The 25415-nt window shown below is 44.1% G+C and overlaps 1 protein-coding gene across 4 annotated transcripts in view; it reads left to right on the top strand.

Annotated features, from left to right (window-relative positions):
- Positions 1-25415, top strand: part of mprip (myosin phosphatase Rho interacting protein) — an 85777-nt gene that overhangs the window by 19444 nt on the left and 40918 nt on the right. For all 4 annotated transcript variants that reach the window (XM_072455999.1, XM_072455997.1, XM_072455998.1 and 1 more), the window contains exons 4-5: positions 13994-14145; positions 19713-19797. In XM_072455999.1, the coding sequence (XP_072312100.1) occupies positions 13994-14145; positions 19713-19797 (237 nt within the window). The remainder of the gene's footprint in view (positions 1-13993; positions 14146-19712; positions 19798-25415) is intronic.

The raw sequence follows: 25415 nt of genomic DNA on the forward strand, positions 1-25415 counted from the left end.
GTATACATACATGTATACATACGTATACAGCTACAGTAAAAGTCAAAACGTGATGAACACCAAAAATCTACCCACGCAGAGTAAAAAGTCAAAATGGGACTTCTGGAGTTCTAATATTAAGTCACAATGGCCTGTACAAACGGCTGCAAATAGTCTGAACAGTTTTGAAACGCAACTATTATAGACTGAAGGATGACGTCTATGTATTTCAAAGGGCATTTTGTTGATTAATAACCAGTTGACTGTTTGAACCGTTATACTCTTACCATGAGTGACCTAAAGATGTTCTTCACTGGTTGTTCAAAATTGGGTACATTTCTTTAACATTCACTGCCTGTTGAAAACAAAAGCAAATACAGTAGATACGAGCCTCCTACTGGATAAGTGCTGTATGGGTGATTGCTTACATGGTATATAAACCCAACTGATGCAGTAAGTGGCTTCTCATATCTGAAATGTGGAAAAAAGTGTTTGAGAAGGGTCAAATCATTGGCATCAAGCAGAGAAAACATCTAAGGACAAGCAGAATCTGATCTATTACAGATCTGAACCCCATTGAGAATCTTTGGGATGAGTTGGAAAAGGCTTTGTGCAGTGGTCCCTCTCCTCTTATCAATACAAGATAAATTGGTGAAAAATAATGCAACACTGGATGGAAATAGATCTTTTAATATGACAGAAGGTTATTGAAACTATGTCACAGCGAATGTGTGATGTAATCAACGCTAAAGGCGGTCCTACGAAATATTAGAGCATATGCTCCTTTGTATGTAGAAAGAAGTATACATTTGTCAAATCAAATCAAATCAATTTATTTTTGTAAGGCCCAAAATCACAACAACAGTTGCCTCTGAGGGCCACAGGGAGAAATGAATCAACAATGTCTGTGGTGGCGAGGGACGATGTCCCAGGGTCCTCTGTCCTTAGACTCTCCTTCTCGGCCAGGAAAAACTACAAAAAAAAAGCGTAGAAACCTGGAGGAGTTCCAGTGAAGGAGAGATCCTACTCTCACAGACGGACACGAGGGAGACTGGAACTGGACCCACTCTTCAGGCAGATGAGGGACCGTCGGAGGCAAGCTGGACCCACTCTTCAGGAAGATGAGGGACCGTCGGAGGCGAGCTGGACCCACTCCTCAGGCAGATGAGGGACCGTCGGAGGCGAGCTGGACCCACTCCTCAGGCAGATGAGGGACCGACGGAGGCGAGCTGGACCCACTCCTCAGGCAGATGAGGGACCGTCGGAGGCGAGCTGGACCCACTCCTCAGGCAGATGAGGGACCGTCCACACAGGGCAGGGACCACTTCACCAGGAGAGGGACATCTGGGTCCACAGGTCCTCAGGAGTGAGAGAAAGAAAAAGAAGGCGGTGAACAGTTTGCAAGTGGAATTAAAAAATAAATATTGTTTGATAGCATAAGTAGTCAGAAGAAGAGGATAGTGCTCAAGCTGTCATACCTAGGGCAGCGTAGCTAAATCTGTGGATTTATGTTTCTGTTCCTAACTAGTCTGACCATAAGCGATTTCGAAGAGGAACGTTTTAAGCCTGGACTTAAATGAAGAGACTGTGTCAGCATTATTTAACATGGGTCGGGAGCTGATTCCATAACACAGGAGCTTGGTAGCTAAACGCTCTACCTCCTACAGTACTTTTAGAGACTCTTGGCACCACCAGAAGGCCAGCATTCTGAGAGCGAAGGGCTCTGGTTCTATAGCATCTTTGAGGTAGGATGGGGCCATGTCATTTATGGCTTTGTAGGTCAAGAGTAGAATTTTAAATTTGATTCTAAACTCGACGGGGAGCCAGTGAAGAGACTTCAGCACTGGCGTAATGTGCTCTCTTCTTTTTGTTCCTGATAGTAATCATCAACAAGTAGTGTTCAAAAGCCCTGCGAGGAGCTCCAGCCTGTGCAAGTTTGCCCGTGCCAGCTGTTTGAAGTCAATCTCTAGTGTCCCCAAGAACAATAGGAGGAGGCCCAGTGTGTGAATTGCATATGTGTGTGCGCGCGTGTATTTCCACCAGGCTGTGTTTCCAGTGACACCCTCTGCCGGCTTTCCTCTCATTGTGAGCCTGCTTCCAAAACGGGCCGCCTCATTGTGCGCTCCAGTCTTTCATGTGCAGCTGAGCAAAGGAGAAGTGGGTCAGGGAAAGAAGCCTCAGGAGAGGAACTGCACTCACCCCACAACACTCATTTTTTTTGCACAGATTACAGCAGCACGGGCGTGCCGCTGTTTATGAGCATTTATGTATGTGCAGGAACCCATTCACTCCAGATTATTACTGCCCAATGTTTCCCCTTGCCTATGTTTACTGGTTTGGCAGGGGAGTTTGGCCGCGTACATGCACATGGTCGACCTTACACGTGCTGTAAAGGAACAATGTAGACATGCAGGTTCATAGATGTGAATAATATTATTTGCATTGTTATGTTTAAATGTCTACATTATTTAATGCTTTTTAAGGTGATTAAATGTCTATAAAAATGGTTAATGAACATATGTTGGGGGGGTCTGGGCATTTGTAAGTAGTTTTTTTCATTTCATATTTAATATATTTTGTTTTATTTTCAAGCCTTATGTGCATGAATCAAACTTAAGTACTCAATGAAAAGACATTCATGAATTAATTATTTTCTGCTGAAATTTTCTTCTTAAACACTGATGCAATAAAATGCACTTTTCAGCCACTCACTGGTTTACATTATCCCAGGCACAACTCAATCTTATTAATGCTAACAGCTTCATCTCGACTGCTAGGGTTCACTTGCATTTTGTCAACCACAAATTGCCAGTAGGCAATAATACTGATTTCAGTATCATTTACTCACTCTAGTTCAGGCATCTCCAATCTATAGTGCGCAAGCTACCGGCAGCTGGCTGCCCCATTTTGAGTAGCTCCTGTGGGTAAGCGATGCAATATAGTGGTGCTTCATCAGACTCTCTCTCTGCATCCTCTGCTCCACTGACCCTGTCCTCGGCATCCTCCTCTCTGTCTGACACACTCCTTTGCGTTTTCTGCTCCATCTTACCCCCTTTTGTATGCTTCATCTGACCTGCATTTTTTGCTCACTCTTAGCCCCTCTGCATCCTCCACTCCGTCGGACCCTTTCCTTCTCTGCGTTGTCTTCTACTCTGTGTTTTTTTCTGTGTTCTGCAACATCTGACCATCTCCTCTGCATCCCCTGCACCGTTTAACCCTCTCCTCTGTGTCCCTTGCGCCATCTGACCCTCTCCTCTGCGTCTCCGGCACCACCTGACCCTCTCCTCTGCGTCTCCTGCATCGTTCGACCCTTTCCTCTGAGTCCCCTGCACCGTCTGAACCTGTCCTCTCCATTTTCTGCTCCACCTGACCTTCTCCTCTGCATGTTCTGCTCCACCTGACCTTCTCCTCTGCATGTTCTGCTCCACCTGACCTTCTCCTCTGCATGTTCTTCTCCACCTGACCTTCTCCTCTGCATGTTCTGCTCCACCTGACCTTCTCCTCTGCATGTTATGCTCCACTTGACCTTATCCTCTGCATGTTCTGCTCCACCTGACCTTCTCCTCTGCATGTTCTTCTCCACCTGACCTTCTCCTCTGCATGTTCTGCTTCATCTGACCTTCTCCTCCCAGTTTCCTGCTCCATCTGACCCTCTTCTCTGTGTTTTCTGCTCTTCTGACCCTCTCCTCTGCACCCACCGCTCCATTTGACCCTCTCCTCTACGTTTTCTGCTCAGCCTGGGTCTCTCCTTTGAATCCCCTGCTCTGTCTGACCCCCTCTTCATGTCTAAACAAACAAACAAACATTTTTTTTCTATTTTTTAATTTAAAACATAAAACATGGAACATGACTAAGGATAATAACAGGCGTCCAACTGGGGTGCCCTCAGATTAGTCATCCACAAAGCATCTTTGTGGGTGAAATGGAGATTTTAGAGCAAAAGCAAAGCAATGTGACTGGGCTACTCCTTAGCCATCGTGGAACTTTCAGAGTATACATAATTTTAACATGGTTAAAAGCTCAAAGAAGTAAAAAAAGTAAAGAAAAAAATTGGTCAAGTCAGGAAGTTGGACAATCAAAACCATGTGACAATTTGATCTCAACAGAATTTATTACACACACACACACACACACACACACACTGATTTGGGAAATAAAGTTATTTATGTCGATGCTTATGAAATTATGTTACAAGACTGACGTCATCTCCTTTCTGCGAGACATCGGTGTGCTATCTGTCCGCTGTAGAAACCTCGTAATGCACAACTATTCAGCAGCAGCCATGAGGGAAAGCCCATCCACATGCCCTTATTTGGTGACCTGCAGCACCATAAGACTCTGCACCACATGGACTCGCAGAACCAAGCTCAATTCCTCCCCAAAAACAACAAAAACTCCATGGAGCCAGACATTCCTGAGACAACTAGAGCTACTTATGCTGACTGTTAATTGATCGCACAATTCAACACAGTACTACAGCAGTAATGGAGGTTTAAGGCTACACTAATTAAAAAGAGATGGAGAAACGGGAAGTACGGTTACAGGAAGAGTGATGGATAGGGAGACCACCATGGAAGTAGGAATAAAAGGCCATGGCCTTAAACACACGGACTCCACTACCACCACTGTGCCACAGCATCACCAAGGTCCTAAATATAACTCTGGGGATTACCATTTATTAACTTTTACATCAGTGATTTCAAAGAAGTCAGACATATTCCATTCAATTTCCCAAGGGTAATCTATACTAGACAATTTAATTACCATTTTGACTTTGCTATTGGCTTGTTTCCCCTGGTTCGCTTTGGAGCAGATTGAGGTGTTTCAAAAGTCTCTACACTGCCTTAAAGGTTGAATGAACGATTTTTTTGGCCCAAATCTGATTTTTCCTCGTGGTGTGGACGGCCTATTAGTCCTGCCACGTATCAATCATAGAACGCACCTACCGCTCACCTGCAGCTGCATCTGGCTCGTCCCCAGAGAGCAGCATGTTTCCGCGTGTCTCAGCGCATTGATCTATCATAATATAGTTCCCTCAGTGTACGGGACAAAATGAAGACGGAGAAAGACAGTTCGAGCTGGCTCATGAAGAGACAGAAATCTACGGGAGACGAGAGATGCGATGCGATCCGTCGCGCTAATAAACAAACACACGTGTGTGTTGTATCAGTCTGCACGGCGGAGTGCGCATGCGCACTTCCACCTGAGTTCTCAAATTGCCGAAAACTCGTCCATTGCACCTTTTAAGTGAACAATTCTGGGCCGTTTAACAAGTCCAATCCTTAGAAGTGCTAGCTTCCAAGAGTGTCTGGCTTGCTTTTGGCTTCCAATATTAGAGGTCCAATTCAGATGATTAGACAAGAGAGAACGCAGAAAACAGTGCGGCAAAAAGCAGAGATTAACAGAAAATAATAATTTCTCACCAATCCCTGGCTTGAACTTGTGATAAACTGCCCTATTTCATATGGTGAGCCGCCAGAGTTGGCAAAACAAAGCTTGCACATGTTAGCATCAGCTGTTTCCTGTTTATCCATGCATGACGTGTCAAGATCCAAAGTATTAGATTTCCAGTGCATAAAGCATCTAACATTATCCAAGCCCAATGCCGTACATAAAGAGAGATTAAACGTGATGATGCTGCAAAGTAAAATAAATACAGAAAAAGTTGAGGATAAACCACAAGTATCCCGTTTTCTCTAGCTTTAGCCACGTCTCACAGCACCACTAACTTGGATTTACTAATTACTACTATTTTACACCGCGTTTTCATATATATATTTTTTTTTAATGTATTTATTTATTTTAATATGGACATAGCATTTACTACATTGGACGAACCAGATGCAAAGTTTTAAGTGTTATAGCAGAATATGCTAATTTTCAACACCTGTCCATAGGGCCAATTTAGAGTTGCCAATTTTTACCTAACACATGCATGTCTTTCTCTTTATCTAATGGGTTGAATTTGGATAGCAGTAGAAGCATTATGGGTATTGACATGAACTACTGCTTAAGTGTCTTGCCTTAAACAAGAAACAGATGATGCTAATATGTGGTTGCTTTGTTTTGCCTATTTTGTCTATCGACTCAATAAAGATAAGATAAGATAAGATATTCCTTTATTGTCCCACATGGGGATATTTCATTGGTGCAACGCAGGTAGATACAGAGGTAGATGCAGAAGAACAGAACAGATCACTTATAGGAAGTCTGAAAAACACTTTCAGTAGAAGATCTCCTATAAATAAATAAAAACTCCCATAGACAAATGAATAAATAAATACATAAATACCATTGCATGTGATCACGACAGTAATTGCACATGAATATGTCTCACGACAGCACATAGATTGCACATGAATTTCATAGTAATTGCACATGAATTTTTAAAGTTATCATTACTGGAAATACGGCAGTTTGTCACCAGATCAAGTCAGCGTTTGGTCTCTCTTTTCCAGTCATCTTGTGTTAAACTTCTCCGCGGACCTAAAGTGAGCCAGCACCCCCTGTAAGCTAGTACCTCTCATGGCCCCCTTTGGACCCCTCAAACGGGGCGGTACGGATCACTTTTGCGCAGTGGAAACACTACGGACAGCACTGCTCCAATGGAAACATCCCTAAAGTCTTCCAGGCCAGTCAAGATTTGGCTTTATGTGACATGAGATGTGAAAGTCATGTTTGATGACACTGTTCAGTTAACCCTGCTCACTGTAGGAAAAAAATATCTCGAAAATAAAAAAGATGAATGTTGTTCAAAATGCTTGAATAGTACATGATATATGGAGACTTTTAAAATGTTTTATTTCATGTAGTCCGTATCCGTAGCTTATAAAACAAGCTTTGTTAAGGCAGTTGGCTGCTGTTTCTTTCATGCTGCTTTATTTTGTTACATGATTTAATAAGACTTTGTACTATATTAACAGTAAAGATTCATACATGGGGTATTTAGACGTCTTTAATGTCCCCGTGAGAAAATGTGTCCTCTGCATTCAACCCATCCTTCAATACCGCTGGGGCATCTCATAAGGAGCAGTGATTGGGGACCCATCTCCAGATCTTGAACCTATTACCTTCTAGGACTATCTTCGCTGGAGGATTTTACCTATTGTGCATGTCTTGGGTTGATGGGGGAAGAGAGGAGTGACATGCAAACTCCACACATACAGACACTTCTTGTCTCATAGAAGCAAGAAGCAAAGCAGAGTCATGTGAGAAAGTAGTTGGTTTTAATAATATCCCAGAACTCAACTATAAATAGCTTGGCAGTGGAAAGCAAACAATGGGAGGATATGGAATTGTGCTAGATTTAAGTGTTTGCCTTGGTCAGAATCTCTCCATTGGTGCTATACACAGTTAATAAATTAGCAAAAACACCTGATTTTATATGGTCTTTAACAAAGATAACCTAATTTAAGTTACCTTTTTGATACAATTATACTTCTCTGAGGAGTTTTCTCTTTTCTTTTTTTTGTTTTTTTTTTAAAGTTTAAAATATAGAACGGACACAAAACAGGACTGCAGACCTACATTCAAAATAAAATTACAAATGGACATCTACTAGAAAACAAAAACACAATCATGACACAGATACATTAAGATAAGACTCCCATTGAGTCCAGAGTCGGGTAAAATTGGGTCCATTTCCAAATTCAGTCCAAATGTTATTGTGTCTATTTTTATGATGTTCGTTTACAATGTCGGTCCAGTCCTTGATCGCCGGTGATGTTTGTGTCATACATTTTTTGTGATGGCCTTTTTTCCTGCTGCCAAATGTACATTCCAAAGTTATCCATTCACCGTGTACATGGCAGGAGTCCTGAAGCTCAAGTACACAGTTCCAAAGTTCAGAGGAATGACAACGTCAAAAACAGTCTGCAGTGCATTGTGAACTTCATTTCAATATTCCGGAGTGACAGGGCAGTCCCAAAACATGTGATAGTGTTTTTACTCCTGACTTCTACAGTTTCTCCTACAATTGGCATTTCTCTGTGAGTAATGAGCACTTTGACATGGTGCCAGGAAAAAACAATTTTTTACAGCAAAATTCCCTCTTGACATGTGATTTTGTGGTCCTCCACTGAGATGTACACACATTTTCCCACTCCTAGTCTGTTAAAACAAGTTTGTCATACTTTTTTGAACTTTAAGCTGCTACTTTTTTCCCTCGCTTTGAACCCTGCTGTCATTGTTGTTGTTGTTGTTGTTTTATGGCGGTTGGCATCCAATTGTTGCATTACCGCCAGACTTTATTCCTCAGACTTTTCGTCATTGCGATGGTGTGGTTAATTTATACATTTTACTGGCTAACAGCCACCGGGGGGCAATCTAGCAGGAAGCGCAAGCATTTGACACACTGTAGAAGAAGACTTCGGTGGAGAGTGGTCACTGTATTTTAAAAACGCTGTGTGTTTTATTACCATCAGACTCATTCACAGAGATATTAGTCTAATGAGGAAGTGAATCTAGATGCGGCAAAACACAAAGACACTCATGGAGCGCGGACATGAGATATACGGCGGTCTAACGTTTAGACCCTGCAGCAGATATGAGGCTTAAATATGTAAATATCTCCTGTTACTACATAACACTCACTCGTTAAGCACAATCTCAGGAGTAGATGAACCAGATGTGAAGACACAAACAGGTAAATCAGCTCACACAAAGTAATCAAGAACAGAGGGGACAGTAGGGACAGCTGGGATGTGTTTTCTTTTTGTTAAGCTTCAAAATGTTGTGTGTTTTATTACAATCCAAATCATATTCACTGAGAAATTAGTCTAATTAGACCTGCGGCGCAGCGAGACCCTCAGTTCAAAAGACAATCGTGTACTTCTTTGTAAATTCTTTGTACATTTCGTTGGGGCGGCTTTTATTCAGGAGCGCTGTATAGCCCGAAATGTACAGTACCTTCTCTTTCCCATTTAGTTTTAATATATTTAGTATGGTTGTTGTCCAGATTAGTTATGGATTGGATGGATGGAAAGCTTGGCTTTCCTCAGCTGCTGCAGGAAATACATCCTCTGCTTGGCCTTTTTGATAAGAGAGCGGATGGTGGGCTCCCACTTGAGGTCCTGGGTGATGGTTCAATTAAATTTATTTTTGTAACGCCCCAAATCACTACAGCGGTTGTCTCGGAGGGCGACAGTGAAAAACTGATTAAACAATGTCTATAGGGACTTAGGGCGATGTCCCATGGTCCCCTGTCCTGGCTTAGACCCTCCTTCTCAGCCAGGAAAAACTACAAAAAACCTCTGGGAAAATGTAGTAGATGGTGATGCTTAGGAAATAGAAGGAGTCCACGGTGGTGATGGGACAGTCTGTCATGGTGAAGGGGGGCTGTGACTTTCCTAAAGTCCACGATCATCTCCGTTGTCTTCTCGGCATTTAACTTCAGGTTGTTACTGCTGCACCAGGACATAAGATAAGATATTCCTTTATTGTCCCACATGGGGAAATTTCATTGGTGCAACACAGGTAGATACAGAGGTAGATACAGAAGAACAGATCACTTATAGGAAGTCTGAAAAACACTTTCAGTAGAAGATCTCCTATAAATGAATAAAAAACTCCCATAGACAAATAAATAAATACATAAATACCATTGCATGTGATCACGACAGTAATTGCACATGAATATGTGTCACGACAGCTCATATATTGCACATGAATTTCACAGTAATTGCACATGAATTGCACATGAATTCCAACAGCAATTGCACATATGACAGAATTGCACATGGTTAGGTCAGTATTGCGAGTGTTCAGTACTAACAGTGTTTGTTATAAAGTCTGACAGCAGCAGGAAGGAAAGACCTGCGAAACCTTTCCTTCACACAGCGAGGGTGGATCAATCAGTCTCTCACTGAAGCTGCTCTCCAGAGCGGACAGAGTGTCCTGCATGGGGTGACAATCATGGTCCAGCATAGATGTGAATCTAGCCAGGACCCTCCTGTCCCCCACCTCCTACACCGAGTCCAGAGCACAGCCCAGGACGGAGCTGGACTTCTTGATGACTCTGTCCAGCCTCTTTCTCTCCCTCTCTGTGATGCTGCTGCTCCAGCAGGCCACACCGTACAGGAGGGCTGATGCCACCACAGAGTCGTAGAAGGTCTTCAGGAGTGGCCCTGTCACTCCAAAAGACCTGAGTCTCCTCAGGAGGTAGAGCCGACTCTGGCTCTTCCTGTACAGTGCGTCTGTGTTATGAGTCCAGTCAAGTTTGTGGTTCAGATGAACACCCAGGTACTTGTATGAGTCCACTCTCTCAATGTCCCGTCCCTGGATGTTCACTGGTGAGGGGGCAGTGGGGTGGCGTCTGCGGAAATCCACCACCATCTCCTTGGTCTTCCCCGCGTTGATTAGGAGGTGGTTCCGCTGACACCAGTCCACAAAGTCCTGCGCCAGTCCTCTGTACTCCGCGTCATCGTCGTATGTGATGAGTCTGATGATGGCAGAGTCATCAGAGAACTTCTGCAGGACACAGCTGTCCGTGTCATGTCTGAAGTCTGCAGTGTAAAGGGTGAAGAGAAAGGGCGCGATGACAGTGCCCTGGGGCGCCCCCACACTGCAGGTCCGAGTGTCAGACACACAGTTCCGGGCTCTCACAAACTGGGGTCGGTCTGTGAGGTAGTCCAGGATCCACTCTGCCAGGTCATACTCCACACCAGCCGTCTCCAGCTTGTCCCTCAGGAGCAGCGGCTGGATGGTGTTGAAGGCGCTGGAAAGATCGAAGAACAGAATTCTCACAGAGCTGCCAGGCTTTTCCAGGTGAGAGAGAGAGCGGTGCAGCAGGGAGATGACGGCGTCCTCCACTCCGATGCCAGGCCGATATGCAAACTGCAGCGGGTCCATGGCTGAGCTCACGGTGGAGCGGAGGTGGTCCAGGACTAGCCGCTCCAGTGTCTTCATCAGGTGGGACGTGAGAGCCACTGGCCTGAAGCTGTTGAGGTCTTTGGGGCGCGGTGTCTTAGGCACAGGTACCAGACAGGAGGTCTTCCAGACCTGTGGTACCACCCTCAGCTTCAGGCTCATGTTGAAGACATGCTCCATAACTCCACACAGCTCATCTGCGCAGGACTTAAGGGGCCTGGGGCTGATGCCGTCAGGTCCTGCTGCCTTCCTCACTTTAATCCTCTTCAGCTCACTCCTCACCTGTGCTGCTGTGACAGTCAGTGGTTGGCAGGGGGACTGTGTGCTGGGGGGATGGGTGAGTCCAGGCGAAGTGGGGAGCTGATGGTCCGGGGCAGATAAGCGAAGAGGAACAGATGCAGGGCATTGCCCAGCTGTGGAAGAGGGAGCATGCAGCTGTGCAGGGGGAGGTGACCGATCAAACCTCAAGAAGTGAGCATTTCAATCATTCACCCACTGTAGATCCCCCTCTGTCTGGGCAGGGGGGATTTTGAAGCCCGAGATGGTTTTCAGGCTCCTCCACACTCCCTGAATGTTCTTCTGCTGCAGCTGCCCCTCCATCCTCCTCTTGTAGCCGGCCTCAGCCTGCCTGATCTTCCTCCTCAGCTCCTTCTGCACAGTCCTCAGCTCCTCCTTGTTCCCTGACCTGAAGGCTCTCTTCTTCTCCTTCAGCAGAGCCTTCAGTTCACGGTTAATCCATGGCTTGTTGTTTGGAAAACACCGCACCTTCCGGGAGGGAACAATGTTCTCAAAACAGAAGTTGATGTAGTCCGTGATGCACTCTGTGATGGTGTTGATGTGGGTCATAAAGCTCAGTCCAGACAGTGGTGCTGAAGCAGTCCCTCAGAGCCTCCTCGCTCTCAGCAGACCACATCCTCACCTCACGGGACACCACAGGCTGCCTGCGCACAATGGGTTCATACACAGGCCTCAGATGTACAAGGTTGTGGTCCGAGCTGCCCAGGGGAGGGAGGGGGGAAGAGGAATAAGCCTCCTTGGTGTTGGCAAAAAACAAGTCCAATGTTCTATTGTTCCTGGTGGGGCAGGTAACATACTGGGTGTATGTTGGTAGAACAGAAGAGGGAGAAGCGTGGTTAAAGTCACCAGAGACGAGGAAGAGAGCCTGTTGGTGCTGTGTTTGCAGCCTACAAGTGCAGGAGAGCAGTGCTTCACAAGCATTTTCAGCATTGGCAGACGGGGCCACATAGACTGCGATCAAAATCACATGTGAGAACTCCCGGGGAAGATAATATGGCCTCATGCCAATAGCCAATAGTTCAATATCCCTGTTACATAGCTGCTCCTTCACTGTGCAGTGTTCGGGTTTGGACCAGCTCGTGTTCACCTACACCGCCAGACCTCCACCTCTTTTCTTCCCGCATTCTCTCGTTCTGTCCGCCCGCAGCAGATGAAAATTGTCCAAACCTACAATAGAGTCTGGCATTTCTGCTGTTAACCAGGTCTCTGTGAAAATCAAGACACTGCTGTCCCTATAAATCCTCTGGGACCGCATGAGGCTCGCTATTTCCGTCATTTTATTTTGAAGGGACCTCACGTTACCCATGACTACGGCGGGAACCGACTTCCTGTTTCCTCCTCTCTTCTCTCGGAGTTTACGTCCAGCCCGTCTGTCTCGTTGCGTTTTCCTTAGGATGTCCGCCGGGATAACGTGACGATCTCCGGGTAAGACGACTGTTCTCCGCAGTTTCATTAGTTCCTCCTTTGTGTAAACGCGGTACGGCGCCGGCCGGGGGGCGGGGCCGGAGCCGGGGGACTCAGAGCCAAGACACATCGCGACGACACGACAAAAACACTCAATCCAGCCGAATAAAGTCAAAACAAGTTAATTTAAAGCGATTCCAGTGCGTGTCCCGATCGTTCGTGAAGTTCCTCTTTCATATAAACGTGTATATAAACGTGTACCGACGACACACTGTACTTTAGCGGCGGCCGGAGGGCGCGGGGGGGGGGGCTGGTGGGCTCGCTCGGAGCTAGCTCACATCACAACAACACGACGAAAAACGCTCAAATCCAGCCGAAAAAAGTCAAAAACAGTTGAATTAAAGACGATTCCAGCGCGTGTCCCTATCGTACAGTAAAATAGAAAAAATATACTAACTATATTTACAAAATATAGGACATAAAGCACAGTGTCTCACAGCAAGTGTGAGAAAAAAGAGAGCGTTTACATCAGCTGGTCCACCTCCCTCCTGTTGGCAGACTCATCCCCGTCCGAGATGAGCCCAATGAGGGTGGTGTTGTCCGCACACTCGTTTTATGGTACAGCAGTTTGTGTACAGGGAGAAGATCAGAGGAGAAACCTTCCCTGTGGAGATCCAGTGCTGGTAGTTCGAGTGGCTTAGACATTCTTCCCCAGCCACACGTACTGCCTCCGATCCGTCAGGAAGTCAGTGATAAACCTGCAGGTGGAGTCAGATACCTTGAGCTGGGAGAGCTTGTCCTGGAGCAGAGCAGGGAGGATGGTGTTGAATGCAGAGCTGAAGTCCACAATCAGGATCCTGGCATAGGTTCCTGGGGAATCCAGATGTTGCAAGATGAAATGGAGTGCTAGGACATTGATAGCGTCATCTACAGACCTGTTGGCTCTGTAGGTGAACTGCATTAACACGGACTCTGGCTTCTCTCCTGAGCCTTAAAACATGTACAACACTATTAAACTCACCTATGTTGTATGTGCACCCACTCTTCTCTCTCTTAACTTACAGGAAGTCCAATCTCTATTGTATAACAGATTAGGACATTGTCATATTCATGAGTGAGGAAAAATTATCTTTGACTTACATGATTATTAACGATTATTCACTCCATGACCAAACAACAGTGAAATCTTAAGGTCACTTAAAAAATCTCACTGTCTAAAAGCACAACATTCCTCTTAGTAATATATCAGCAAGTTTATGAATTGCATATAATTTTCAATTTATGTTTCTTTTTATTTGTTGACAGTTATCATTATATTTGGGTTAGTTATTTAGGGGACAGTAGGGACAGCTGGGATGTTAGATAGGCCGGTATTATTTTAATACCGGCATACCTTGAAAATTTTGAACTACCTCTAATGTGTCCATGTTGTGTTTGTTGTGTACAGCCGAGCACGCTGCCCCAGGGCACAGTGAACATGAACTTGTGCACAGACGTGATCGATGCCGAGCCCAAGACCGGCCAGAAGAACTCTCTGTGCATCATCACCCCTGAACAGGAGTACTTCATCCGAGGGGAAAACAAGGAGATCATCAACGGGTATGTACACATAACCCCAAAAAAATCTTCTTGTAGGCTTTTTTTTTTAGCATACAATAATATCCTAATTTTTAAGTGCTTAGTAGCTTCATGAAGCAGAGCCAATAGAGAACGGAGGAGCAATTCCAGTTTTAGTCAAATCACTTGAAATAATAGAAGCAAAATGTAATGGAATTACTAAATTTTTGTCATTTCTATTCCTTTATATCACCTCACCTTGAATTTGTTGTTTAAAATACATAAAAATTCACATGGAAATGTCTTTAAAGAGAGAACATATTGCATTTTCTCTGAATAGTCAGTGTTTTCACCCATGTATTTAATATATATTAATGTATTTTGATGATGATGATGATGATGATGATGATGATGATGATGATGATGATGATGATGATCATGATAATATAATAATTATAATAATAATATAATAATAATAATAATATATTATTGTTGTTGCTGTTGTCATCATCAAATGTAATTAAAAGTGCTTCACATACTGTAACAGAAAAAATGCATTAAAATCACAATACAAATGGATAAAAACAGTAATCATTATCAAATTTACTTAAAATTAAGAATGCCGATAAAATGATAAGATGAGCCTTTTATCACTGGACACTTTTAACTGAGTAGATCAATGCTGGTGACACTTTATGAATGAGGCTCAACGCAGCGCAGTCTGTGATAGAGCTTTTTGGTGTCATACAGATCGGAGTGTCGCCTGCATAGTTGAGTTGGGACAGATTAATAGATTATACCTAACTGCTGTATGTACATGTTGAACAGAAGGGGTCCCAGAATTGACCCTTGGGGCACCCCACAGGCCATGTCATCTGAGAATTTTTTGTATTCTAGATGTCACTTTAACAAATTTAGGGCAGTGCCAGTAATGTCCACCCTGTCCTTTACGCTCTGTAAAAGGATTGCGTGATCGACCATGTCAAAAGCAGCTCTGAGATATAACAGGATTAAGACTGATCTTGCCAGCCTCAGTGTTCAGGCAGATTTAATTTGTCAGTGCTGTGATGGGGTCTAAAACCTGACTTCAGTTAGTGAGCTGTTGGTAAACAACCTTTTCAAGGACTTGAAAAGGTTGAAACGTTATTGTTCAGTACTGCAGCATCAAGACTGCTCTTTTTTAGGAGAAGCTTAATGACTTCAGTTTTCAAGGTCCTTGGGAATATTCCAGATAAATGTGACTGCTGCGCACAGACATGTAGATGAACTCAGACTGGTGATGATTTCCTGGACAATTTTGTCTGTTACAGGTGCAAAGTGAGTTTGTGGAATTTGTTGCATTTTTAATGTCATGAACCTTGTCATTAAATAATACTGCAAACTAGGGATGCGTACCGGTACGATAGACTGGATCTGGACTTGTAAAAACTTTTCGGTTCAGGTCCAAAAAAAACGAAACCCTGGTGATTTGGTCCTGGACTCTAGCACTCGCATACTATATCCTTTTCGTTCTAGAATCTAGACCAGTGGTCCCCAAACTACGGCCCGCGGGCCACATCCGGCCCGCTGGGCCTTTCAATCTGGCCCGCCAAGCTTGTCCAAGTTATATTAAAAATGTTTTAAAAAAGAAATATATATATATATATGTTTGTTTTTGCCGTAGGCTTTATTAGACGGTAGATGGAATGAGAAAGAAAGGAAGGGGAATGATGAGAGAGAAAGGAGGATATGCAGCAAATGTCAGAGTCGGGATTCAAACTTACGATACTGTGGCTGGCCGTTCATTTTACCTTTCGCCTGTAATGCCCACATTTCCCCAAGAGATGGCCACTGTTCCCTCTAAGCGGCACGCCTGCGCAGCTGCGCACTGCTCGCACATAGTGCACTGCTCGCACATAGTGCACTGCTCGCACATAGTGCACTACTCGCACATAGTGCACTGCTCGCACATAGTGCACTGCTCGCACATAGTGCACTGCTCGCACTTAGTGCACTGCTCGCACTTAGTGCGCGCACAAGAAAATCTATGGCGCGCAGAAAATAAAATTCACCACAAACGGTCACCGGGGCCAATCAAGCAGGAAGCGCACGTTTTTGACACACTGAAGAAGACTCTTGTGGAAGTAGAAGACAGTAGATAATTAGTCATTATTTAATGCATTTGGAAAATAATTTGTACATTGAGCCTTGCATTTGTTGCTTTGTTACAAGTTACAGGTCAAATCTTGCGTGTAATTTTTATTAATTCATTAGTTCAGACAAACACACCATATTTTCCTGGCCCGGCCCCTCGGCCAAATTTTAGAATCCAATGTGGCCCTCGAGTCAAAGTTTGGGGACCACTGATCTAGACCATCTTTAACCTTCCATAGATCGCGCTGGAAAATACGTAAACACTGCCATGCATCGCTGTCAATGGCGCACCTGGACCCTAATTAGCGATGCACGCGTCTTCCCCGAAGTTGAAGCCAGCGAAATTAGTTTAAAGATGCGAGAGACAGGAGCGCCTTGTACGTGTTGAGCTGCGCAAAACGTGTATCCACATGCGGACATTAAAGCGGCAGCCGGTAAAATCTGGCTTCATTTGAACTGTTTTAAGCTGTGGCCGCCACGTGCGTTGATTGTGATTGTTAAAATGTGCTGCATGCGTCGCCGCTTGTTAAAGGGGGCGGGTTCAGCGTGGTTTGTTGTCTGGGTTGTGCTTTGGCGTCGGTGTAAAAATGAATGAAATAGCTTAAGTGTTATGTTGTGGTTTGATGTATTTGGCATTAAGTAAATACTAAGTCAAAGTAATATTGCTTAATTGCTGCATTCATATATTGGAGTTTATGTTTTGTAATAGTATTTTGTATTTGTATTCTACAGTTGTTAAATATGGTCTGCTGTTTAATGCTGCTAATATGATGTATTATTTTGATGTGTTGTGAAAAATATTTTCATATTCTACTTTTGATACTGCTAAGTTGATGCTTTATAGTGGTTCTAGTTGACTTTTATGCTAGTTTTTGTAACACTGTTATTGTACACTGTTACTTAATGATTTGGTGATACTGATGTATTGTCTGTTTGAATCAAATTAAAGAGTGGAAATGTATCTAAAGGCAAAACATTTTATCAGATGAAACGGCTGCCTTGACCCAGACTGACTCTGTCAACAATACTCAACATGCTCTTGACCGCTTGACCCTTCCCGATAGCTGATATAACAGCTGACTGTATTTATTAATGTAAAATAGTTTATAGGCAGCTGATTATAAAAAGTCTGTCAGGCTCAATTCATTTTAAATTGGCTTTATTAAGGCAATATTTACTGTTTTTCAGTTTTTTTTAATTGGAATCTACAAGCCTCTACAAGCCTGCGCTGAGCCTGATTAATATGTGCTCGTCGCAGTAAATATGTGTAAATTACAAGCGTCAATGCCCTTTTTCACGACTCCTTTACATCAGAACAGCAGCAATGTGTACAATGTTGTGGTGCTAAGCCAGGCTTTTAGATAGGATTGAAAAACACCCCGTCCAAATAATTTTGTCCCAAAAAGAACTTTGAAAATGTGCACGGACGGTGATCTGGTGAACAGGTGCCAAATAAACATTTGGGACCAGAATGGAAGTCGTCAACGTTACTGTCAATTGACAGATGAAAATAACCTCTTACCTAGTTTCGGCGATCTTCATCAATTTAATAAGGTTTCGATGAAATTCTGTCAAAGTGCGCAAAAGAACGCGTAGCTTCGGAATACTCCAGACCAGGGCTCGGCAGCCAATCAGAGCCAAGCACACAAATTTGTCCTGGCGCGGACCATGGCAGACTATCGTCAAATGCTTCCCGGCCCGATTTAATGATAATATTCCCTTTTCTAAAAAAGATTAATAAAAATGACCTCGTCCTTGCACTCGAAAATCCCCGTCTATATGTCAAAATACTGGAAGACGGGCCTCTAGTTAAAAGCATGTGCTAAGCCCTAACTAAAGTGAATGAAAGAAATTAAGCATCGGAGTGGACATATTTACAACACTCATCCCTCAGACAGGTGACCTTAGCTCCCAACTCTTCACAAATAAGATACATTTTAATCCTGACTGCAAATAATTCTTATGTTGTTCATATGTTGTTGTTGACAACAGCAGTACCAGCGAAAGTGCTAGCTGTATAGAATCTTCTCTCTTCTCCAAATTGACACTTCTTGAGTTACTAGCTGAGTTCAGACTATTTAAATCCAGCACTGCCTCAGTCAGAGCCATGAATGGTCAGGGAGCATACAAACAGGAGCGTCACTCTGGAGCTGCATTCAGCTGCACTACGGTATCTCAGACACAACCGAACTACTGCACTGACAACGCCTCTGCCTCCTTCTCTCGCAGAGGGGATGGCTGCAGGAGAGATCACTGCTGCTGCTGTGTGTTCTGCCTTTGTTCACATTCAAGTTTCCAGAAACCGGCGCGATTATTCAGTCAATGGACACGGTAGCGCAAGCCCCGACGCCGCATTAGCTTCTTTCAAAACTTTCCGTAATCCTCTGCTTTATTGTTTAGCCTATGTGGGGGGAAATATAGGGGTCATTTTATTTTTTATCCCGCCTAATGTCCACGGGGATAGGCTCCCAGTGGCGTTGCGTTGCGCACTTTACAGACTTGAGAGGAGCAGGTGAGGGAGTGGAAAAGACCTGTGGTTTTGGGAAACATGTGGAATAAACAAAGGAGGCGGTTTTGTGGATGTTAGAGATGTGCCAAAAGCGGTGTTAATGTGGAGCTAACAACAAGAAAACAAACTTCTGTGATGACAGCTCTGTAAGGAAAACAGCCAAACCAGTGCAAAACCTGGACAGGTCAGGGGCAACAGGTGAAAACACAGGTAATCAAGTATTAACATTACAGAGTAAATCTGCTGTTAGAACTCATTTGATTCACTACATGAATAATTTGTCACTAAAGCTTCGCTAAGCTTGGTGGTGGTGAGCTCATATTGAATTTGTGCAGCGATATCAACTTGTGATATTATTTCTGAAATGAAGTTACAATAACAGACAAGTCCATATCCCTGTTCCTGCTGCTGATGCATGAATATGAACTCTTTCACCTGCTGCAGATTTGTGAAAAAGTGTCCACCTATAACTATTACCAGGGTATATAAAGCTTTTTATTTCTAATATTTGTTATTGTTTTATTTTTTCCATTATGTGTGGCCTGAACGTCTAAATTCGGCCCGCGACCCAAAATGAGTTTGACACCCCTGCTTTACGGAAACAAGCGGTAGAAAATGAATTAATGAATATTTTCTATAATTGAACAGCCCTACTAGATAGTGAGTTGGGGCTGGCCGATATGACAATAAATAAAGAAATCAAGATTTTTTTCCTCATAATTTGATCGATTTTTATTTTATTTTATTAGGTCTTTCCAAAAGCAAAGTAAAAATGGCTTTTAGAAATTAGATTATTTATCTGTGTCAATTACCACCCATTTATTGTAATTTCCTCCAAAGTCTGACTGCTCAAAACCCCTACAGTGAGGGTGATTTTACATTTTAAGTTTAATTCCTCAGGGTTTCAGCCATAATGATGATTGTTGCGCTTAAGTGGGTTAAGTTTTCTCTTGTTGGATTATTGTAGGTGGAGCGAACAGCTGTCAGTGTATCCTCGTACCAACAAACAGAACCAGAAGAAGAAACGCAAAGTGGAGCCCACAACCTCACAGGTAAGCCCCAATTACCTCTCTTTTTCATGTTCAAACTTTATTCAGTATGCATATGTAATGTCATTTTGTTGAAGCAGAACTTCAACAAAGTTCAGCAAAGCCTACCTTGGGTGATTAGGGCTGTAGTTATCAATTATTTTATTAATTGTGTAATTTGTCGGTTCATTTCTTCAGTTAATTGAGTAATCTATACAAAATGTTATGATCAATTACTAAAAGCATATTATATATTTTTTTTTAAAGTAAACTTTATAGTGCATAGTAATTGAGAAACTCAGCGAATGAGTTTCTGCTTCATTTCATATGTATGTCCACAAAATTGCAACATTTCACTTCACCAGTCCAAATGTCATATAAATACAGATATATTTAGTGCAGATGATGATAGCTGGTCAAAAAGGCACTTGCATTGACTCCCACCCACTGAGTCCCGCCCACTTCTGGGTGAAAAAATTCCATTTAATTCAATGGTGGCAGATAGAAATTGACAGATCTTCTCTCCTTTTAGTCTTAAAATATTGAGAACGGCATCAGAACCACGTTACAACTTACAAATCACAAGCTACGAGCTAGCTGCTAAACTATAGCTTAATAGTTAACACACATTACTTGAGGAACAACTCAAGACTCAACTCAACAACAAGAGTATCTTGAGTATTGTTGACAGGGTCAGTCTGGGTCAAGGGTCAAAGCAGCTGTTTCATCTGATACAATGTTTTGCCTTTAGATACATTTCCACTCTTTAATTTGGCAGATCCATTGGCATCAAAAGTCAGGTAAAAACTTCAAACAGACAATACACCAGTGTAAATAATTAAGTCACAGTGTAAAATAACAGAGTTACAAAGACTAGCATAAAAGTCAACTAGAATCACTATAAAGCAATTCAACGTTTCAAAAGTAGAATATTTTACACAACACATCAAAATAATACATCATATTAGCAGCATTAAACACCAGACCATATTTAACAACTGTAGAATACAAATACAAAATACAATCACAAAATATGAACGCCAATTAATGAATGCAGCAATTAAGCAATATCCATCCATCCATCCATCTTCTGCCGCTTTATCCGGGGCCGGGTCGCGGGGGCAGCAGTCTGAGCAGGGACTCCCAGACTTCCTTCTCCCCAGACACTTCCTCTAACTCCTCCGGGGGGATCCCGAGGCGTTCCCAGGCCAGCGTGTCCTGGGTCTTCCCCGGGGCCTCTTCCCGGTGGGACATGCCTGAAACACCTCCCGAGGGAGGCGCCCAGGAGGCATCCGGAACAGATGCCCGAGCCACCTCAGCTGGCTCCTCTCGACGTGGAGGAGCAGCGGCTCTACTCCGAGCTCCCCCCGTGTGGCCGAGCTCCTCACCTTATCTCTAAGGGAGCGCCCAGCCACACGGCGGAGGAAACTCATTTCGACCGCTTGTATCCGCGATCTTGTTCTTTCGGTCACTACCCAAAGCTCATGACCATAGGTGAGGGTAGGAACGTAGACCGACCGGTAAATAGAGAGCTTTGCCTTTCGGCTCAGCTCCCTCTTCACCACAACGGTCCGATGCAGCGACTGCAGCCGCTGCACCGATCCGCCTGTCGATCTCACGCTCCATCCTTCCCTCACTCGTGAACAAGACCCCGAGATACTTGAACTCCTCCACTTGGGGCAAGGACACCCCACCCACCTGGAGAGGGCAAGCCACCTTTTTCCGGTCGAGAACCATGGCCTCGGATTTGGAGGTGCTGATTCTCATCCCAGCCGCTTCACACTCGGCTGCAAACCGTCCCAGTGCATGTTGCAGGTCCGGGTTTGATGGAGCCATCAGGACAACATCGTCTGCAAACAGCAGAGATGAGATCCTGTGGTCCCCAAACCGGACACCCTCCGACCCCCGACTGCGCCTAGAAATTCTGTCCATAAAAATTATGGACAGAACCGGTGACAAAGGGCAGCCCTGGCGGAGTCCAACATGCACTGGGAACAGGTCTGACTTACTGCCGGCAATGCGAACACAGCTCCTGCTCCGGTCATACAGGGACCGGACAGCCCTGAGCAAAGGGCCCCGGACCCCGTACTCCCGAAGCACCCCCCAAAGGACACCCCGAGGGACACGGTCGAAAGCCTTCTCCAGATCCACAAAGCACATGTGGACTGGTTGGGCAAACTCCCATGAACCCTCGAGCACCCGATGGAGGGTATAGAGCTGGTCCAGTGTTCCACGACCGGGACGAAAACCACTCTGCTCCTCCTGAATCCGAGGTTCGACTATCGGTCGGATTCTCCTCTCCAGTACCTTGGAATAGACCTTACCTGGGAGGCTGAGGAGTGTGATCCCTCTGTAGTTGGAACACACCCTCCCGTCCCCCTTCTTGAACAGAGGGACCACCACCCCGGTCTGCCAGTCCAGAGGCACGGTCCCCGAACGCCACTCGATGTTGCAGAGACGTGTCAACCAAGACAGTCCTACGACATCCAGATACTTTAGGTACTCAGGGCGGATCTCATCCACCCCCGGAGCCCTGCCACCGAGGAGTTTGCGAACAACCTCAGTGACTTCAGCTTGGGTGATGGATGAGCCAGCCTCCGAGTCCCCGGTCTCTACTTATTACTTTGACTTTAAGCAATATTACTTTAAGCAATATTACTTTGAATTTACTTTGTATTTACTTAATGCCTAAATACATCACACCACAACATATCACTTAAGTTATTTCATTCATATTTACACAAAGACCCAAACAAGACCACGCTGACCCCGCCCCTTTAACACGCGAGGACGCACGCAGCATATTAACGATCACAACCTCGCACGCGGCGGCCACAGCTTAAAACAGTTAAAAGAAGCCAGCGATCTTACCGGCTGCCGCTTCATTGTCCGCATGTGGATACACGGTTCCGCGCAGCGCGACACGTACGAGGCGCTCCTGTCTCTCGCATCTTTAAACCATTATAATAGATCCATGATTTAAACTTATTTCGCCGGCTTCACTTATGCCCGGAAGACGCGTGCGTCGCTAATTAGGGTCCGTGTGAGCTATTGACGGCGGCGCATGGCAGTGTTTACGTCTTTTCCAGCCCGAATTTCGCGATCAATGGAAGGTTTAAGATGGTCTAGATTCTATAACAAAAAGGATATAGTATGTCAGTGCTATATTTTATATGAGTCCAGAACCAAATCACCGGGGTTTCGTTTTTTTTGGACCTGAACGTTTTTACAAGTCCAGATCCGGTCCGTCGTAGCGGTACACATCCCTAGTGATCAGATATAAATTTTACACTTATTAGTTTGATCAGCGCTATACATTTCAAGCTTATTATTAGTCTCTCACCTCTGTATAATACATGAATGGATCACGACATTTTATTGCTGTAAAGCCCACACTTTACGGCAGTAAACTCTGGTTATGTTTTACGCCGTGCAATCCTGCATGCCCAAGGAATTTCGCGGATCCCACACAGCAGAGCGCATCAAGCAGATTAAGAAAAAAATGCTCAACAACTGGAGCATCGACAAGCAACGGGTCGATGTAATTTTGCACGATAACGCTGCTAATATGAAGAAAGCTATGGGTGAGATAACGTGAGGTAAGGGCGAGGGCGTCATCGCCATTCCGGAGCACAGACACGGGGGTGCGGAGTGTGGGCTGTTTGGGGCACTCTTGTAAACTTTGCATACATGAGGGCTTGCTTTCCCAAAGCAGCGTGACCCTGGCTACCGCGAGGAAAGACACTCGCCCCTGGCTTACTCTCGACTCAAAGACATTCAGATGGATTTCATCAAGAAAAACATAGATTTTATTATTTAAGCCAGAAGAGTATTAAGTGTGCAGTTCTGAAAAGCACATTACTGGCCTTACTTTATGACACTGTTGCACTTTCATTTAATACGTACTTTGCTTATTTGTTTACATGCCTGCTGGGTATTTTAAGTTGAGCTGCTATTTTTATTTTATTCAAATTTTGCACTAATATTTCTTATTCAAGCTACCTCAAAGAAAGGTGCACTGTTAAAGTGTTAAAAAATAAAATAAAATTGGGGACAACCTGTTTATGTTGCATTTGTGCATTTTTTAAATGCGTTACAAAAGTATCGGATCGGGACTCGGTATCGGCAGATACTCAAAATCAGATGACTCTAAATCGGATCGGGGCCAAAACAACCTGATCTGGACATCCCTAGTCAGAACCTGACCGAGACCCAAATTCTCTAACAGACAGCTTCTTGTCAAGGGTCTGTTTAAATAAATGAAATAATGTCTGTGCCAGACACAGACGCGCACTCATAGAAGTGACCAATGTTTTTAAGATAAGATATTCCTTTATTGTCCACACATGGGGGAATTTAGTAAATTACGACAATAGAGTATCTAAATATTTGATCAGGCTCCACATGTTTGATTGAGGGATCCAAAATGTATTCTGCTATTCATGTATGTTGGTAATAACCAGCTATTAGCCTGCTAAATGTAGCTTGGGATAAATAAACCCACAGACATGCAAACAATTGAACAAACGACAACAAACAGCTGACTATATGTAATCCAAAACAATAAATACTGTAGATGTAGATTGTAGATTGTAGGGCTGGGTAAAAAAATCGATTTAATCGATTTTGGATCAATGTAATCAAAACTTTGCAGTATCGATTCATAAGGCATGAGATCGATTTTCCCCCATGAAGTTAACCCCAGTAGTCTTGTGCGTGGCGCAGCAGTGGTGCGTTTACGACCGCTTGTCAAGCGTGCAAGACGCAGGTAAAACTCGGCTCTGCGAGCCATCCCAACTCAAGTCTGACGTCTGGAACCATTTCGGATTTAAAACAACAAAGAACAAAGAGCCGGATAAAACCAAAGTGGTTTGCAAAATCTGCGATGTGGAGGTCAGTTATTGTAGAAATACTACAAACCTCAGAAACCACTTGACAAGGTATCACACTACGCTAACGTTAGCTTCCGACTACAAGCCGTCCGGAGAAAAACAAAATGAAACTGCGGGAATTACTAACATTACCAACCGATTCTCCGCGGGTCATAAAGATAACAGAGGCCATCGCAACTTTTGTCTGCAAAGATTTACGCCCGTACTCGGTAGTGCAAAACGAACGCTTCAAGCGGCTTGGCTTGTTCACGCGCTAGATCCACACTACGTTATGATGCAACGTAAACATCTGACAGAAAGTTCTCCCCATGATGTACACGTGTGTGTGAAAGACGCCATCCTAATGACAATGCTGTCTGCAGAGAGAGTCTGCATAACTTGTGACACCTGGACATCACGGTCAACGCAGTCGTACCAGACAGTGACCTGACGAGCCACACCGCTAATAATATAGCTAATATGTTGACGGGGGCCACAGGAGTGGGGGGCCACACAGGAGTGTGACCAGCAAAGACCCAGCAGTCGTGACGGACAACGCTGCAAATAATGGTTGGTGCAGTAAAGATAATGCAGCTGGTGCACGTCACACTGAACTGAGCCTCACAAGCAGGTCTAAAAACTACTTTATATTTCAAAATTGTACTTTTGAGACTTGAGACAGTTTTGTTTACAGCTGAAGTTTAAACTGTCCAATTTACAAGTTTGCACTTAAAACTTGTTTATGGTGAAAAGAAAAAATAAAGTACATTT

The sequence above is a fragment of the Eucyclogobius newberryi genome, unplaced genomic scaffold (assembly GCF_026437365.1).
Source record: "Eucyclogobius newberryi isolate DKJ021-1_F unplaced genomic scaffold, fEucNew1.0.hap1 SCAF_20, whole genome shotgun sequence".
NCBI lineage: Eukaryota > Metazoa > Chordata > Actinopteri > Gobiiformes > Gobiidae > Eucyclogobius > Eucyclogobius newberryi.